Genomic DNA, 19,222 nt, shown 5'->3' with positions numbered 1-19,222 from the left:
CTACTCTCTTCTTGGCTCTCAACACCATTCTCATCTCCCAAACCAGAGTTTTCAAACACCTGTGAAGGTAATGTTAATTAAACCCTCATTAAATTCCATCTCCAGCTCTCAAACAGAGCCTTAGAGTTAGAGTTGGATGAGATCAGCTAAAACCGGATATTGATCGAATAACTTAAAATCTGACATTTGCGCGTATTCATATTCGGATCTTAGTCAGACTCATTCAGATGGAAAATCCAATACTGAATCAGGATCTGATTATTAACGGGTCATACTTGGATCCGACTAATCAGATTTGGATTCGGGTCAGACGTCGGATAATATCAGACCCGTTAACTTTCCCATCAACCAGCTGAAAAAGTTAACTTCTCTGTCCGGGTCTGGACCCGATTTGCAAGTCCTGGTTACGACTGATATCCAACGGTTTACGTGCCCGCAAGTGTGTTGCGAGAGAGAGGGAGAGGTTTCTCCTCGAACCTCAGCAGTTCAGATGGCGATTCACAGGATCCCGAAGAACAGACCGAGACCCAACTCCCTTCTCCTGATCATCTCGATCTCCGCCACCCTCCTCATCGTTCTCTTCTCGTTTTCGAGCTCGAATTCCATTCCTAGATCGTATGTCGGGACGGTGAGATCTGTGGGGAATGCAGGAGAATGGATGGCGAGATCTGTGGGGAATGCAGGAGAATGGAAGGGTTATCTCTATTGGGGTGACAGGATAGATTGTCCCGGGAAGCATTGCGAGTCTTGCGAAGGGTTGGGGCATCAGGAATCGAGTCTCAGATGCGCTCTGGAGGAAGCAATGGTTCTTCGAAGGTGCCGTCTTACTGTCTTTTCTTATTACCTTTTCTTCTTTTTTCAAATTTGTTTGTTGCCTGCTAATTTTTAATTTTTATTCAAGTTGTAAATTGTATCGGATTTTGATTTTGGGGATTTATGCCTTATGTGGGGTTTCTTTTGATTGTGGGTATCGTATTGATTTTTCCTATCGGCTGAAATATTATTGCATTTTTATGGTCTTTTAATTTCGGTTTTGCGTTTTTATTTTATAAATTAGAAAAATGGGTCTTTGTTTGTATGCCAAAAAATGTTTGGGTCTTCTTTTTTTGTTTTTCTCAAAGATAGCAACCATAGTTAGAGCCGTAGTTTGGGAAGAATTAAGGGGGAAGGAAGCAAGGAGTGACAATGGAAGCGTGTGGGAAGTGATATTTGATCCTACTTGGTTGCATCATTTAAACAGCTTTGCCAAATCAAATATAATAGGATTTATAATAAAATTAGAATTTTAAGGGAAAGAAAGTATGACCGTCTAACGTGAAAAGTCTATTTTTGACAACAGGGAAGTTCGGTATATTGTGAAAAGCAAGTTTTTTATTTTCTAGAAGTGAACCTCTCATAATGTTTGGGATGTGGAAGAACCCTATAATTTCAGGCTTCTGAAGCAAGATGTCTAGATTTTGAGAAGCTTTCAGTAAACAAACGTGTGTACCTCTTTCATGCTTATTTTTTCAGGAAAAGTTTTGACTGATCTCAGATGCCATCTTAACCTGCCTTTCCTCCTAGTTATTTATTTTATCACATTTTCTCTCAAATTAGAAAAACTGTGTTATTTAATGTTCAAGATTTTATATATATATGGGTTTATCAAATGTTAAACTATTCGTATTTAACAATAGATGCATTCAACGGTATTAAAATGATTAGAATGCCCTAAAAATATTGGCATTTTTAAAAATGCAATACTACTTTTTTCGGACAAAAAAGTAACTTTGATAAATTCATAAAGTTACTTTTTGGAAAAGGTGTTTGGATTTTTATTTTCCTTCAAATTAAAAAGGCCTATAATGCTCAAAAAAGCAATGTTATCAATATCAGTGCTTATCCGCCTGTATTATTGGCAGAAAATCGCTATGCTTCACCCCTGAATCGACTATTTTTTAATAAATGCAAAAAAATACTAAAAATTAATTTGAATATTATTTTAATGGTTTTAACACTTGTCACATTATGATTGACACATAATATTTTATTATTATTTTGTGGCTGATATAGAATGGTTCACTTGAGTATCGGTATCGGCCGATACAGCTGAATCTTTGCCCAAACGATTTAGGGCCGATGCCAATACTGACCACATTGCAAAAAAGTAATCATACATTTTTAAAAACAACAATCTTTTAAGGGTATTTTAGTCATTTTAATAAAGTTGAATGTAGATTATACTAAATACAATTAGTTTAACGCTAGATAAACTTTATATATATATATATATATATATATATATATATATATATATATATATATATATATATATATATATATATATATATATATATATATATATATATATATATATATATATATATATATATATATATATATATAGTAGAGTTGAAAATCCATTTCTGTTGCAAATTGCAGTTACCCTAAAACTGAAATACTTGAAAGATGAGTTCGTGGCAACTTGATGATTTGTAACTTTGCTTTTGTTTGGCCTCAGGGTCTTTGTCATGCCCTCTAGAATGTGCATTAATGCAATACACAACAAGAAGGGCATTCTTCACCAGTCCACTAATGCAAGTTTGGAGGATAGGTAACCATGCCCTCAACTTTCCACTCAAACTGCATTCATTTTTTGGTTTCTTGTTCCCTTTCTTTTTGTGGCTTTGTCTAGCATAGGACATGATTGATTCTTTCAAAATGAGTGCTTTTTGATCGCGGTAATTCTTGATGAGCGGAAGCAAAATGGTGACTGATTTTGTAGTGTTGGTCAGCAACGATGTGATCCATAAGGATGGAATAGTGGTTGGGAGCCTTGAGTCTGAGGTCTGTTGCAGTTTTCCCTAGTGCTCTCATGCTCTTTGCTGTTTGGGAGCAGTGGTGCTGCCAAAACACTGCACTGGGAATGGAGTTGGCAGCCGCAGCACCACATTTCAACACCATTCACAAGAGGTTGCTTTGGCAACTCCATCCTCAACACCACATTATGCAAATTGCAAAACCATATTTTGGCCAACATGAAACACCAGTTTCCATCCCAATGCAAGGCTTCCAAACAGAGCCTTAGTAACAAAATTAGTTCTGCGAGTATACATGATGGACAGTCAAATATGGTATCTAGACCAGCACAATCACACAGAATTAGGCTAGGGTCTCTGTTTGAAATACCACTGGGTGATATTCCCAGCTTGCATAGCATGGAACAATGAAGAAAGATGGTTGTCCAACTCCAATGCTATATGAAGTATCTTTTGCTCTTTGCATGCTCTAGGCATCTAAGAAACTAAGGGTGTGTTTGCTTGTTACGGAAGAAGGTGCTGCGGCACCTTCTTCTGCGAAAAAAGAATCGGACCACCCCCCACGGGAACTAAATCTGTGGAAAGGGGGGTCCAGCGGGCCCATGGAAATGGCACGGGTGCCTATGCATCTGCGGAAAACCCTCCTTTTCCGTGACATGGAAACAGACCATAAAAGAAAGAAATTCTTATATTGGCAAGCACTTTTTTTATTTTAGATTTGTTTATGTTAATATGTGGAACCTGATCTATGTTGCAACAGTTTAGAGTTGCATTTAGGCTAGGGTCTCTATTTCAATTCCCACACTGCCCATCATGGAAAAATAAAGAAAGCTGGTTCTGTGATTCCAGTGCTATATCAAGTATGCTTTGCTGTTGTCTTACTCTAGAACATCCAAGAAACTAAATTATGGAAACTCTTATTTTAGCAAGCATATTTTTCTTTTTTTAGTTTAGATTTGCTTATGTTGATATATGGAACCTGATTGTTGTTGCAACAGTTAGTAAATTGTGTGGTGATTTCTTCTCTAGTATGAATTCATTGTGCTGATTTTTTCTTTAGCATGAATTCAGCATATAATTTGTCATATTAAAGAAATTTTAACGATTCCTCTTCCTCAGTTAAAAAAATGAAAGATTTTATCAGGAATATATTTCTTTTTCTGTTTTTCCTTTGATCAAATCTCTTATGCATCAACAAATCTCCTAAATACTGGCTGTTTTCGTTATCTTTTTTTCCTTTCCTGTGTGACCTCAAATTACTTAGTTTAATGTAGATGGGCAAGGAATTCCTGTGCAATGGACTCTTTGTATGATATGGACCTTATATCAAAGACCATCCCTGTCATCCTAGACAATTCTAAAACATGGCATCATGTTTTAGCTACAAGTATGAAGCTAGGTGAGAGGGGAGTTCTCCATGTTAAAGGAATTACCAGAGCGGAGCTGCGAGACAACAAAATGCATTCAACTCTGGTGCTAATTAATCGCACTGCCAGCCCTCTTTCATGGTAATATATCTTTATGGTCCTTAAATTTCTAGTTATTTGATAATAGAGAAAAAGCAGTAAAAAATTTAGGGTGACAAGTTCATTGTATACTTCACACTGGAAACAAAAAGTGAGTTCATTAGACAGCTGCTTTGTAGGTCAGTTTTTGTGTGAGCTTTTGATCATTGAATGTTGCTAGGTTTGCAGAATGCAAAGATAGAACCAACCGTACTGCAATCATGCTGCCCTATTCTTTCCTCCCTTCGATGGCAGCAAAGAAATTAAGAAATACAGCTGAACAGGCATGTTATATTTGTTCCTTCTCCATGAGCATTTGAAATCTATCTTCCTATGATTGTGTACCATCTTCACTTGTGAATGCTGTGAACGGCTAATGCAATACTTTGTTTTTTGTTACTGCATGTTGTTTCTACTGGATGCCCTCTATGTTGTTAATTTAGGCATGATTCATGTCTATACATGAAAGTTGAGTTGGATCCCAACATCAAGGTGCGTTTATGCCCCATATATTGGACTAGGATCCAATTGAACTATATGAACCCTGTATGGTAGGTTAGTGTTGGTTTTGGATTGCAGCCATGACTGAAAATAGATAACCTGTTAACTCTTGCTGACAATTTCTTCTCTATCTCTCTCTCTTGTTTAGTTCATATTTGGCTGAAAGAAGATTTTTAGATTATTTAATATTTGCATTTTTTAGTTCCTTGGAGTTTTTATTCTTTCTGCACCTAGCAACTATAAGAAGGAATTTTTCTTGTGGTGTTTATTTACAAGTGTCTCCTTTGAGACCACACTATGCCATGGAAAGAGCACCTCTGGATGATTTGATGGCCTAGTTATCTTTGATAGGTCAGAAAGCTGGTTGCGACATTTGCTTTTTGTTTCTACAACTTAGAAGAATGATATTCCTCTGATGCACATGAAGCATCTGCTTCTATCAACCTTCCTCCTGTGTACTCTGAGTCTCAGCTACTATATTTTATGAATTGGTGTTGGCACATTTCCGCTCTAGACCTATTTTATTGTCACGAGCTTTTTGGGTATCGCTAAGGCATGCTTGTAGGACCATATACTGGCTAGATTATTCTAACCCTTGTCTGTCCTTGGCTGGTGCAAGTAATTCCGAATTAGTTTGCAGGATGTCCTTCCACAACAGGTTTAGGCCTTTAGGCACCTGCTACCCTTGGATAACTGAGCATGGAGGCCTGCCTATTTACTCTCTGTTAGGTCATGGAACTCTTTAGCTTTCAACCATGGTGTGGTACTTGGTTACTAAACACGGTAATATAAAGCAAATGATTGTACAGTATTTCCACTGAAATTGTGCATTGGCATGGGCATGATTACATATAACAATAGTTTTTCCATAGCTACAAAGGGAATGAATTTGTTTAATTTTGTTGCATCTTCTTCCAGAAAATTCTTGGGAAAACACATAAATAGAAGGCAAAAGTAAAACTGTTTCAGGTTTCTTTCATGCATACAGAGGCAAACATGGTCAGCAGAAAATATCAACTTTCAGGGATTCCTTAGAACCAATCCAAATTCCTAAGTATTTAATTTTGTTATCATGAAGATCTCGAGATAAAGGAAGAAGAAAAATAAACTTTGCTGCCCTATCACAGATTAAAGGTACTCTCACCATTTGTTCTAAATATCACCTAATTATGGCTCTTATTCAAGTGCCCAATGCAGCTTATATATATGGGTGTATATATTCATTGAATCGGCAGACCTTACATTGTTTAAGCCTGGGGTGGAGCCGGGAATCTAAATTAGGGTGGGCAGTGGGCACAAACACAAAGTAAAAAAATAATAATAATTACTAATAAACTATACTAGTTCATGACATTAAAAAAATCAAAAGTCTAACTGATAAAAAAAACTTCATATTCTAACCAAAATCAAATTAAGCAATATTTATGAATTCATGCCTAATGGTAATTAAAAAAAAAAACACAAAAAACCCTAAAACCATCATTAAACATTTATGTCATTCTAAAAAAACCAAATCAAAATCTCAATTCCTACAAACATAAGAGATTATCCATGTATGCTAATTGATAAAAACCGTAATATTCTAACCAAAATCAAATCACACAATATTCATGGGTTCATGCCTAATGGTAATTTAAAAAAAAAAGCACAAAAAACCCAAAAAACCATAACTAAATGTTTATGTTATTCTAGAAAAAACAAATGAAAAGCTTAATTCCTACAAACATCATAAAGTATGCATTTATGCCAATTGATAGCAGAAGGCCCTAATATTCTAACCGAAATTAAATCACACAATATTCATGGATTCATGCCTAATGATAAAAACACACACAGAAAAACCCTAAAACTTATGCCATTCTAAGAAAACCAAATCAAAACCCAAATGACTACAAACATCATAAATTATGCATTTATGCTTATTGATAGGAAAACAGTAATATTCTTACCAAAATCAAATCACACAATATTCATGGTTCATGCCTAATGGTAATTAAAAAAAACACAAAAAAACCTTAAAACAATAACTAAATGTTATGTCATTCTAAAAAAACATACCAAAACCCATATTCCAACAAACATAAAAAACTATGCATTTCTATTAATTAATAAAAAACCCTAATATTCTAACCAAAATCAAATCACACATTGATTTATGTTTAATGGTAATTAAACAACACAAAAAAAACCAGAACCATAAACTAAACATTTATGTCATTCTAAAAACACAAAATCAAAACCCTAAATCCTAACAAACATAATTCATAAATATGCTAATTTAAAAGAAATGCAAAACTCCAAATTAAAATAAAAACCTAACAAAAATCCAAAATCAAAATAAAAAACTTAAATCCTTAACAAAAATCAAAGATTTAAGAGTTTGATAACCAAAATTAATCATTTATTAATGGAATCATGCTTAATAATAATTTAGCACAAAAAGACCCTAAAACCCTAATTACATAAATATTCATGTCATTTGGAAAAATCCAAATCAATACCCAAAGTCCTAAAAAATCATATATTTAAGCTAATTTAAAAAAAATTCCTAATATTATAACCAAAATCAAGCATTGATTTCTCATGCCTCATGCTAATTGAAGAAAAAAACACAAAAAACCCTAAAACCCTAACTAAACATTCATAGTATTTTCAAAAAAAGGAAAAACTACATAAAAAACCTAAACCCTAACAATACATTATGTTAATTAAAAAAAACAAAACCCTATCAAGCTTTTTGAGAAAAAAAAAAGTTTTGAAAGGAGACTTAGTGTCTCATCCATAAGGGCCATGGCGGTGTACCAAAAAGTCATCGTCGGACGGCCAAATGCAATCCAGCAAAGTTGAGAGAGAAAGAGAGTTTATCCAAACACACCCTAAAATTCCACCAATTTGTGTGCAAAAAAAAGAGAAATCAAGAAATTACTCGAGATGGGTGGTCCTTGCCTTGTGGGTCTTAGCGGTCTAGTGATAGATTCCAGCTTTTCGTTGAGAAGAACAGAGGTGAAGCCAAGACGGAGAAGCGGTGAGCATCATAAAGGAAACGAGATTGTCCGTCAGAAAAAATCGTTCGGGGCAGCCGCAGGAGGAGGAGGCTGGCAAAGGTGGTGGGCGGCGGCGGCGGAAGAAAGCAGGGGCTTGGCGGCGTCACAGAGAGAGAGAGAGAGATAGAGAGAGAGAGAGAGAAAGAGAGAGAGAGAGAGAGAGAGAGAGAGAGAGAGAAGGGGAAGGTCGGGTGACCTTTGGGTCGGGCACGGGTCACCAGTGCCCTGCGGGTCAGGGTGGGCATGTCCCCACCCTCCTCTTAATGTGGCTCCGCCTCAACTTCAAGCAAAGTTTTCTGTTGAAACAGTAGATCATTTCATTTCATGGGAAGAACTATAGCCCTTTTTCAGTTGGGATGAGGGGCAGACAGAACAGAAAGTGTGGGAAAGGAATATAGATGGCAACTGGTCAAGTCTTTACAAGTGCAAGAAATTCTTATATTCATCATTTAATTATAACATACAATGTATACTTGGTTATTGTTCAGTTCTGCTCATTATATCATCATGTAGAAATGCAGCAGTATCAATATATCTTTACTTGACAATGAAGCAAAATAAGCTGCTAGAATTTTGGCTAAGTTGACTGTTTAGAATCATGTTCGGCGGCCATTTTTTTGTCATTTTTAGATAATGCTTTGTCAATTTTTTTTTGCTTTGTGACAGATTAAAACTATTATTGGTGATTATGATGCCATTCATGTGCGTCGAGGTGATAAAATCAAGACCAGGAAAGACAGGTTTGGAGTGGATAGGTCTCTTCATCCTCATCTTGACAGGGATACCCGTCCTGAAGCCATGCTCATAAGAATTGCAAAATGGATTCCTCCTGGTCGGACAATTTTTATTGCTTCAAATGAGAGGACACCTGGGTTCTTCTCGCCACTTTCTGTCAGGTAGCTATTTGGTTGTTAGCATGGAAATCTTAATGTTGTTTGTTCTTTAAAATTTTACTCTGATCTGGAAGAATTTACAACTGCACATTTTCTCCCATTTAAATTGTAACTAGATAATGGTATCTGTATACTTTTCAATGTTTGAAACCATGACTGGTGAACTTGGATAATTTTGCTATCTGATTTGCATACTTTGAGTATGCTACTGGGAGTAGTTTCACAACTCAGTTTGGGACATGGCCTGACAGCACAACTCGAGACCAGAATTCAATTCATTATTCTGAACCCATGATGGCTGTCCTTTTTATTTACTAATCCTCTCTGCATTACTGTTTCCTCTAATTTGACCAAATTATCTGTGGTCATTCAGGTTTTCTTATATAAATTTTCAGAAACAATGATCTTTTTATTCTAGTAGGTTTCTAATTTGGATTAACTTAACCGGAGGACTGCCACAGCTTAGTGGAGACCTGACTCCTGAGTAGGGATGGCAGTGGGGCGGGGCGGGGCGGGGGACAAGGTCTCCACCCCCGCCCCGCCTCAAGATTTTATCCTCCACCCCCGCCCCGCCTCCCTGGCGGGGATGGATTTTATCCTCCACCCCCGCCTTCATCCCCGTTTCATGTCCTCCATCCCCGGTTCAAACGGGGATGAGGCGGGGCGGGGCGGGGCGGGGCGGGGAAAAGTGCATGTCCATCCCCGCCTCCACCCCCGGACGGGGATGGATTTTAACCTTCGTCCCCGCCTCCATCCCCGTTTCATACCCTTCATCCCCGGTCCAAACGGGGTGAGGCGGGGCGGGGCCCCGCTTTCCCCCGGTCCACTGCCATCCCTACTCCTGAGTGAGTCCATGGCATGGTCACAAATATTGCTGATATTTTGGAAATATTGCAGTGCAATAAAATTGAAATATTTTCAAACCATTGTTATACCAAAGAAGGTGAACATATCAAAATAACACTTTTTTTGAAGATACTCTGTTTTGATTGTGATATTAATGTGATAAAAACAAATTTTATAAAGTTTTATATATTTTTATTGTTTTCCTAATTATATATTTATGTCATATATCATGTTTTTTTCCAAGAAAAACTAGATTTTTTTAAATATAGTGAGGTTGTAGTAAAAAGTTTGATAAAAAAACCCTGAATTCCAAGCAGGATTCATGTTCTTTTGGTACTGGATTTTAAGGATCCAAATATTTTATTTGATCAGCTTGAAAATGCTTTTGTATGTTGACAGGTACAAATTGGCATACTCATCAAACTTTAGCAACATCTTGGATCCTGTTGTTGAGAATAACTATCATCTGTTCATGATTGAGAGACTAATCATGGGTGGTGCAAAGACATTCATTAAGACTTTCAAGGAAGATGAGACCGACCTCAGTTTAACTGATGATCCGAAGAAGAATACAAAATACTGGCAGATCCCTGTTTACACTATTGTTGAGACTCCAAGCTGAGCTTGCTGCTTGTCATCTCAAGTTTTTGAATCAGATAGTGTAATGCTTCCATTATTTAAATTTCCCACATGGAATGTTGCAGGATCAGGTATAAATGAGACAGCTTAATCATCAGTCCCATGAAGAGAAAGAAGGGGAAGCTTTTGTGAATTTGTAAATTTAGACTATTTTGTCTATTTCTAGAGGGAATTTTTGTACAATTGTAATCTCTTCATTTATATAAATGTATCTCTTCATTTTTATTACTAACAGGACTGCCATGTGTAGAGAACGACGGGAGCTCGAATCCGACTTGCTCATTTGGCATACTTGTCCTTGCTTGCATACTATGAGATTCAGTTTATTTTCTTATGTTTCATACAGATCTATCTGAAGGCAAGCTAGCCTTTAGCATTTTAAAGCAACCTCAGATCTATCCTTCCTTTAGTAGTTCTCATCTCCCATTCATTCACCAGGAGCCACGGGGCTCATCCAAGCTAGGATGCGCCTGCAAAGTTTTTCAGTATAGATTGTTTTCTATTGAAGATTGAATGTGCCCAACTTTTTTGTTTCAGGACTTCACTACACATACAAACCGGTAGGCATTCGTCAGGTTTTTTCTTATGATCATCAAATTTTCATCATTAGGGTTCCAGATAGGGTTGGAATCATCCCCAAATGCCATGGGCCTCAAATAGCTGCATTTGTGCAAATTGCAGAGCGATTAGATCAGCTACCATCTCCATGAAAGTTTGTTGTTCTATAGAAAGAGGATTTTTGTGAGGCAATGGGAGAGAAGAAATCAATATTGCCAGTCATTTAAAGCAGCAATCAAAGGCATGGAGATTTAATGGCTTCAGTTAAAAACTATCGATTAAGGGAACAATGAAAAATGGAAAATGCGCTGAAAATGAAACAATAACAGAAAAATTAGAGATGGTCAAATATATTTTCCAAAGAAAATATGCTTATTCAGGTTTTTTTCCGAGACCAATAATGCAGTGGAAAACAATTAGCCTAGAAACTTCCTGGCCGCCATGATACAAGACATTGTATATGGGACATCTACGGAAGAGACAACCTCCAATTCTTTCTGTTTATGCTTCCACTCTGTAAAAAGTGATAATTCTTATATCCATGGTTAACGACAAACTGCAGTGAAGGAACCAATTCTCATCAAAATTATGAACATGAAGAAGAGGATGAGTTACATGTTGAGACCATGAACATTAAACCTGAACTAATGAGAAATCTTAAATCAAAGGACTGAGGACAATCCTTCTACAGGTCTAATGTTCTGTATGTCAAGCTGCAGCTAAACATGTTAAGATACACCTATGAAGCAACCGGGCCAAAACCTTGAGGGATCATCATAGTTGCAATTTCTATTCTCTCCAGAAAGATGCTTCAAGACTTCAAGTTATGCTTTCTGCATGAAACATTGCCCCATTTTCAGAAAACAAAAAGTCTGAAAAGAAATACAGAATGGTAAATGCACGCATGAAAAACACGAAGTGATCAGCAAGTGGTTCACCTGTACTGGTAGATATAATTTGAACTCAGGTGGAAGCTCCTCCTCCGAATAAAGGCGGTCGGAGAAGTATATTCTTCTCAGGCGGCAGTTTGCATGAACCTGAACACGCAGCGTCTCAACATAGTTGGTACCATATGCTCTTCGTGTGAAATCTGCAAGGTTCAGCTGAATCTGATTCCATCCCTCATCTAACTTGAGGGGCATGGTGCAGATATATGGTTTCACACGTGTCACGGCCTGCAAAACACAATCCATAAATATTTTTTCTCTGCCTTCAAAGAAATAAGGTACATAGGTTGTGCATTGAGTCAAATCAAATGTAATCATATATTTCCAACAAATCATATCGACACAAGCATATTAAACAAACAACATCAAAATCGTAAATATTCTTCATCCTGCACAATATAATCCTGCCAAAAGTTCAGAGAGATATCAGGGAAGTTCCCAACATTTCTTTCTCCAATTGGTTGTGTTACTTATATATAATCAAGACAGTGTTTAATTCACAGTAATAGTAATTCAATAATACAACTGAAAAATATTAGCCGCATATTATGCTGATGTGGGAGAAACACAGAAAAGAATGACCGGCAAAAATATTAACAAGCTAATACAACCATCAGATTAGACACTTCATGCAGATAACCAAATATTGCATGTAGATATTTTTTTATAGCAATATTTCACACTTCAAAGACAAATTCTTCAAGCACAGTTCAGTTCAATTTTATGTTGTGAACATTGTTGAAGGGTCATTTTAGTATGCTACACAAACTCGCCAACATACCCTCATTTTTTAACATTTTAGGCAAGCAGCATGATATAAAAAGAACTAAGGGAAATCTATAAAAACAGCCCAACCCAAAGCAATCCATCATGCTGGTATCTATATTGACTTGGTGTAACTTATCAGAATGTGTACAAGACTTCTGCCAAGTCAAACAAGCTGCTGTCTACATTCACAGTCCATATTTGGTTCAAGGCCCACAAAAACCTAATCATTAATCAAACTTTAACCAATGTAATAAAGAATCCACCTGAAAATGTAGGCCAAATGTCCCAAATTGAGATAAAAGGGACACAAATAATGAAAAAAAAATGCTTCTTCAAACAAAGTTGGAACAATTACAGCATTAGGAAATTCTATTCTTGTCAAGAAACTCAGAAAATAATATATATTGGATTACTAGGACATGCAGCTGCTCATCCAAAAGAACTAGAGGTTTCAGGATTTACCAACAACCACTACATCCCACAGAGAATATGCACATCAAGTATATGGAATGACAGGACACATATAACTGATATTGGAAGTCATATGATGCTCATGCTTAGATGATTGTATTTATCGTAAGTCATCTGATGCTTACCATCACATAATTTAACATACCATACTACTATACAATTTTTAAAAGCCTCCAGGGGTTGGTCATTGATTTGAACACTGGTAGCTTACTATTGTCAGTTGTCTTCAATAATTAACTTTACTCTTTCAGGAGATTTGATTTTCTGTAATGAAAAAGAGTGTGGTGGTTGAAATTCAGTTTAAACTTCATAACAATAAAGTAAGGACTGTAATCAACTATTATTGCTTAAAATCATGGGAATTCTAGACGAGAAGAAACTAACAACCAAGAAGTGGAACAGCCTTCAGTACCGATAACGAGACAACACGACTGTTACAAGAAAACATAAGCAAAAAAGAACATCATAAATACAGTAACAATGGGCAAGACTTACACACTTGAAAATTTGAAGCTCTGAATCGACGGCGCACATTTTTATCATCCAGAATTTGGATCTCAAATGTGAAGTATTTCTTCAGATTCTTCACAATCATAACTAAATAAGGAAGCTTTATACCAAGTGTTGCAGCAGGATCAGCAGGACATGTGATGTATGTTGACTGCACATTTGAGCCAACTATTTCAAGCACATTGGACTGAATATCTTCGTCTTGTGGCCTCTTGATCTGACCATTGATAACTAGAATAAATCCAAAGAGGAGAAAGTTAACAAATTTTTTGCAATTGTGATTATATAAAAGCATTTAATGCACAAAATGAAATTAAACAGTTTACAATAAGAAGAAAAAGAACCAAATTGCAAACATAAACAAAAAAAAGAGTATTAGACAAACATGTAGTTGAATTGGATTTGTTCATAACATTGAAACAAACCCCAAGAGTACTACTTGATTAAGCCTTTGGAAAATGATCTTGACAAGCTTTAACACCTTCTGAACCTCGAGTTTCACTCATATCCTAACCAAATTCTAGCTAAACAAGAATCTATACATTAGAGATTCTTTAATATTTCAAATATAGCAGACTGAAAATTTAGCATCTCATTGTGATGATGGCATCTGTTCCTAATCTTGCTTGATGTTTAAAAAATTAATGAGAATTGGAAGGCCATTCGGCACTCAACCTCACTAAGCATGAGGCTGCTCATGCGAGAATAATCTGAGCCACTCATGCATGGTAATGGACACTAGAAAATGTACTTTTAAGATACATCATTGGCTTTTAAGAACTTGTAAACATTCAAGAATGTTATATTTCTCTTGGATTATACAACCAGATAAAGATGCCATGTCATCAATAAATAATACATACTATAACTGCAATGATATGACAGCTTACCAAGGCATTGTGCCCAAACAGTGTAAGAGATTCCTTGAATCCAATATGTCAGACTTCTAAAATGATGACTAATAGAAAATAAATGACTCAGCCTTACAAAGACCTGTATATTCATCAAAATTGACATAATGTTGCAAACACAGATTTTTAGTAATCAAAGATGCGGGGGAAAACTAGAAAAATAATATATCACCATAATAAACCAGATTGTATCACTGCTCATCATATTTGTCTTGGTTGATTAGGGCACAAAATGGGCTGGAGACAAACTAAAAAGTGAGATATCACCATAATCAACCGGATTGCACTGCTTGTCAATTGCCATTTTGTCTCGATTGATTAGGGATATGAAAACAGAACCAGTCAACTTAGGATCAGGCACAGACTTGTGAATCACTTGCTTATGCATCATCCTCTGGGGCACCCAAGTGAGGACCTTATCAAGCAGCCTTGTTTTTTCTAGATATTAGCTCCCAAGAAGTGTTGGGAATCACTCAAACAGCAATAAAGCCATGTGCATCATCGTTGATAGATTCAACTCAGCACGCATACTTGTAGGGAGGACAGAAAATCATACCAATACATATAAGACAAAACACAAAAGTTCTGCTCGACTTCCCGACTTAAAACAAGGCAATGAACAATGCATGGTGCCAATGGTTCTATGACCAACATGGAGATCATACTATAAAAAAGCACCCTACAGATGACAGTCACTAGAAATCTTCAACGCAGAATTACCACCATACAAACATTTTATGTTAACAAAAGAAACCTTCAAGTTTCTGCCAATTCAAATATCAAATCCAATCTCTCATAATGACAAAGAGACTACAGCATCATAACAAACCACCACAACCCCTTCCCCCCTTCATTTTCTTCCGAAAAATGAAAAGGCAGCAAGTGAACTCGTTATTTGAAGGAAGCAACAGAAGCAAACTCATAAATCAATAAACAAAAGCAGCAGACACCACGAAAGCAAGCGAAAACTTCACGCACTAACCTTCTTTGTCCCATATCTGCAAAGGTTTGCTCCTATCGAGAAACACCCAAAACACCATCGATCAAAAATCCCACAATTAGGCAAGGAAACGACAACGAATTCGCGAAAAGAAAAAGCGAGATCAAAGAAATGTACCCCAAGCTGTACAGAATGGAAAGGAATCCCGACTGGAATGTGTTCTTGAACATCACGAATCAAGTTGAGAAGGACCTGAGACAACCAAGCAAGCAAACCCAATCCACAAAACTCGAAAACAAAGCCGTTCAAACGAGAACACATAATTGCAACGGAGAATAACATGTAGCTTCGGATGGAAAATCAGGGGAATCAAAAACCTTAACTGGATCGATATATAGATCCCACTTTTTTCTAACAAATTTTCCCCTCTTTTGAGGCTTAAGAATCAACCGATCAATCAGTAAACGCAAAACCAAAACCCCTCGTTCTAAAGAAAATATGGGTTCCCAATTTACACATACAAACCCTAGAGAGAGAAAGATTCGTACCTCGAACGAAAGCCCGTTGGTTCCCGCGTGAACCCTAACGCTGGGAGAGTCACAAACCCACTTTGTTAAATATATGAATGAATCGGATTTTATCCGATATCCGAACGAATCCGAATCGCTTTAGATGCATTTGGTGAGCCAAAACTATATCCGGTTCAGTTTTTTTTTTTAATTCTGAATTTGATGGATATTCGAAATCGTTTACATGTAAAAAAAGCTGATACGGTACGAGCTTTTACCATCTAAATTGAAACTCATTTAGCCAACATCCAATTAGTCTAACATGGTATTGGCTACATTCCGTCCAAATCTAAATTGTTTGCATCCCTATTAAGCAAGATTAGGGAAATTGTATTGATTGATGTTTTTTCCATACATTTTTCAGGCCTTCAGGAAAAACATGAAATAAAGGCTCGAATGGTACGATCCCTTAGTCACCCCCTTTCATTTTGGGGGTGATCTCGTAGTTCTTGGTATGTGAAAATGCATTGTTAGGTTCTCCATTTTCTTCATTGAGGCCAAACCTAAACCTGTGCTTGAAAGATAGTTGTCCTTACACTCATAAGGAATATAAAATGCCTAATGAACTGTTGTACCTTATGAATGCAAACGGATCGGGCATGGTAAGTTCGTAGGATATGAATCGAAACATTAAACAAGTCCATATGATGATTCTAATCTGATCTACATCGTAGGACCTACCATTCAACCCGATCATTTTTTTAGGCAATTCAAATATTTATTTATTTATTTATTTATTAGCAAGCTGGGGTTAGGCAGAACCCTATCAAAAAATTACATAAAAAACTACAATAACAAAAAAAAAGTGAACATCATACACCATTCGAATCTAGAATAAAGTCAGGAGGTTTATCTTTCTGATACCAGTTTCCTTCATGATAGCCATCGTAGCAAGTAACTTATCAAAAGAGTTATTTTCTTTATGAGCCAATGGGCATTTAAATTAGGGGTGGCAATCGGGTCGGGTTGGCGGGTCGAGTTGACGGGTTGGTGTGTCAGCATACCTCAACCCGAACCTGACCCGTTTATTAAACGGGTCGGCTGTGGCAGACACGAACCCAACCCATTTAATAAACGGGTAACCCGACATGATCCGCCAACCCGTTTAATAAATGGGTTGGGTCGGGTAAACGGGTTGGCGGGTAGCGGGCGGGTTGGCGGGTCGGGTTGGTGGGCGGGTTGGCAGGCTGGGTTGGGTTGGCGGGTTGACCCGCCCGTCTAACCCGTTTATTAAACGGGTCAGCCGGGTTGGCATACCCCCAACCCGACCCGTTTAATAAACGGGTTAGGTGGGTCAACCGGTTTATTAAACGGGTTGGCTTAAGCCCAACCCGAACCCGCCTAAGAGGCAGGTTGGCGGGTCGTGTCAGGTTTTGCCACCCCTAATTTAAATCGATTGAACCTGAAGATGCATTCTACCAAACCTGCATCTCTACATTGTGGGTCTGCCTCTTTCTAACATAGCATCAAAGCAAGCAACTACATCCCTTCTAGATGACTCAAGGATAGCCTCTCTGAAACTATATATGCTAACCTTAATATTAAAGCCCTTACAGACTTGAAGGTTATACCGACAAGACTTACCATGACGCACTTATAAAGCCCTTCACTAGCGCAATTTTCGTGCCAGTAGAAGTGAACTTTCTTGTAGTGAATCTAAACAGATGGAGGAGGAACCCATGAATTTGAGTAAAGCCATCTGGATTTAAGAGGGTGTGATATCTCATTTGTTACCCGTAAGACATGCATTACGGGTAACAAATGAACGAGATTATTTCAGGATGTTCACATTTCTCAGTAAAGACTAATTTCCTTTCATTATGAATGAGATTAGAATCCATACATTATAAATGAGTTTGGAGTCAAAGAAATGTTTACCCAGCAAGGTAAGGCTTGTTGAATGGGTTGATCAGGAATCTTCCATTGCGCAAACAGATAAAACTGTCTTACGCAAAATGCTGCGAGCAACCGGACACAATATGAAAAGATGCATATTGGTTTCCTGGTTAGTATGACATAAGCAGCACCACTTAGCAAGATAAGAGTCGATCAACAATAGCAAGACAGACTGATAATGTTGCTTAGTCCATGTTAATTTGCTCAAATTAAACTTCGGTTGATGTATAAGAGTCGAGTATCATGCTTCTCTGCAATTGAAAACCTTATTTTCCTTCCACTATAATATATCTTATTTATCTGCCTAAAATCTTTGATTGTTTAACTATCAAAGTTGATCCAACCTTGGATTCATCAAGACTGCACCTCGTGATAGTGTCCATATGCACCATATTTGCTACCTTGATATTCTTTAGTGATTGGACCGGTTTTCTAGAAATCTCATTTTGAGCAATGCTAACCACCGGAATATTATAAACTCATGGATTAAGCCAAAAGTCTGTACGTAAGTTTTCCATTTCCAAGCTTCCATCTGCCATTTTCAAGCTTTCTTTGGAAATTCCAACCTCATAATTTGTAACCACCGGCATGATTGATTTACTAGAAATCAACACTTAGATAATGCATTTTTGGATGAACAAAATGGCATTGGGAGCCTCAAAATTTATGACATTGGTAAGCCATTGATTTTTTAAACCTTATAAAAAACTATTCATGCATCGGAATCAATTGCTCGAAGAAGTGATTCCTATAAAAACATGCATATAGATCACATATGTCCAGTCAAAATTTAGAAACAACACCAAAAATCCAATTGCATGTTTCATTTGGCATTGTGCCTATATATATATATATATATATATATATATATATATATATATATATATATATATATATATATATATATATATATATATATATATATATATATATATATATATATATATATATATATATATATATATATTGGAAGCTGCCTACCACGTTTCTGGCCTATTGCCTGCATACCCAGCTTTCAAAGGGTTTTCCATGTTTTCCTTAAATTTGATTATACATACGTGTTCTACATACTTGATTTTATAGGAATTCACTATTGGATCGTCCAATTCTAACATGCATATAGGTTTTTATAAGGTTTAAAAATGGATGGTCTAAAATTTCTATAAATATTCAAAGCTTAAAATTCATTTTTTTTTATCAAAAAACATTATTCAAGTATCGCTTCTCAGCAAATAGACCGTGTCAAACACATCTACAAGGTCAGATTTACTAAAAACAACAAAAACATAACTGTTCACTCACAGTAGGCTAGTAGGCAGTTACCATTTTTCCTATATATGTTTATATATATACACTTAAAATTCATTTTAAGTAAAAAACGCAAATAAGAATCATGCAAGAACGTCGCTCATGGAAACAATGGTCA

The 19,222-nt window shown here is 36.7% G+C and overlaps 2 protein-coding genes across 2 annotated transcripts; one reads left to right on the top strand and one right to left on the bottom strand.

The window, feature by feature from the left end:
- The first annotated feature begins 449 nt into the window (after positions 1 to 449).
- On the top strand, positions 450 to 10,451 carry LOC149814155 (uncharacterized). Its single transcript, XM_089988317.1, has 6 exons — positions 450 to 816; positions 2,501 to 2,593; positions 4,073 to 4,306; positions 4,485 to 4,587; positions 8,515 to 8,744; positions 9,987 to 10,451. The coding sequence occupies exons 1-6, from the start codon at positions 491 to 493 to the stop codon at positions 10,207 to 10,209; spliced, it is 1,209 nt and encodes a 402-aa protein (XP_089844443.1). The 5' UTR covers positions 450 to 490; the 3' UTR covers positions 10,210 to 10,451.
- An 895-nt stretch (positions 10,452 to 11,346) lies between these two features.
- On the bottom strand, positions 11,347 to 15,918 carry LOC149814154 (uncharacterized). Its single transcript, XM_089988318.1, has 6 exons — positions 15,880 to 15,918; positions 15,509 to 15,583; positions 15,374 to 15,405; positions 13,470 to 13,711; positions 11,723 to 11,959; positions 11,347 to 11,617 (listed from the first exon to the last, which is right to left on the bottom strand). The coding sequence occupies exons 2-6, from the start codon at positions 15,559 to 15,561 to the stop codon at positions 11,609 to 11,611; spliced, it is 573 nt and encodes a 190-aa protein (XP_089844444.1). The 5' UTR covers positions 15,562 to 15,583; positions 15,880 to 15,918; the 3' UTR covers positions 11,347 to 11,608.
- Between the last annotated feature and the right edge of the window lie 3,304 nt (positions 15,919 to 19,222).

The sequence above is a fragment of the Nuphar pumila genome, chromosome 15 (assembly GCF_984573655.1).
Source record: "Nuphar pumila chromosome 15, dmNupPumi1.hap1.1, whole genome shotgun sequence".
Classification (NCBI taxonomy): domain Eukaryota; kingdom Viridiplantae; phylum Streptophyta; class Magnoliopsida; order Nymphaeales; family Nymphaeaceae; genus Nuphar; species Nuphar pumila.
Note: the sequence above shows the minus strand (reverse complement) of the source record. Positions and strands in the feature narration are given on the sequence as shown.

Coding starts and splice junctions, on each gene's coding strand:
- LOC149814155 (XM_089988317.1), top strand. CDS start 491: ATGGCGATTCACAGGATCCCGAAGAACAGACCGAGACCCAACTCCCTT. Junction 4,307..4,484: donor ACTGCCAGCCCTCTTTCATG/GTAATATATCTT, acceptor GAATGTTGCTAG/GTTTGCAGAATGCAAAGATA. Junction 8,745..9,986: donor TTCTCGCCACTTTCTGTCAG/GTAGCTATTTGG, acceptor GTATGTTGACAG/GTACAAATTGGCATACTCAT.
- LOC149814154 (XM_089988318.1), bottom strand. CDS start 15,561: ATGTTCAAGAACACATTCCAGTCGGGATTCCTTTCCATTCTGTACAGC. Junction 15,406..15,508: donor TCCATTCTGTACAGCTTGGG/GTACATTTCTTT, acceptor GTTTCTCGATAG/GAGCAAACCTTTGCAGATAT. Junction 11,960..13,469: donor TCAGAGCTTCAAATTTTCAA/GTGTGTAAGTCT, acceptor TGTGTTTTGCAG/GCCGTGACACGTGTGAAACC.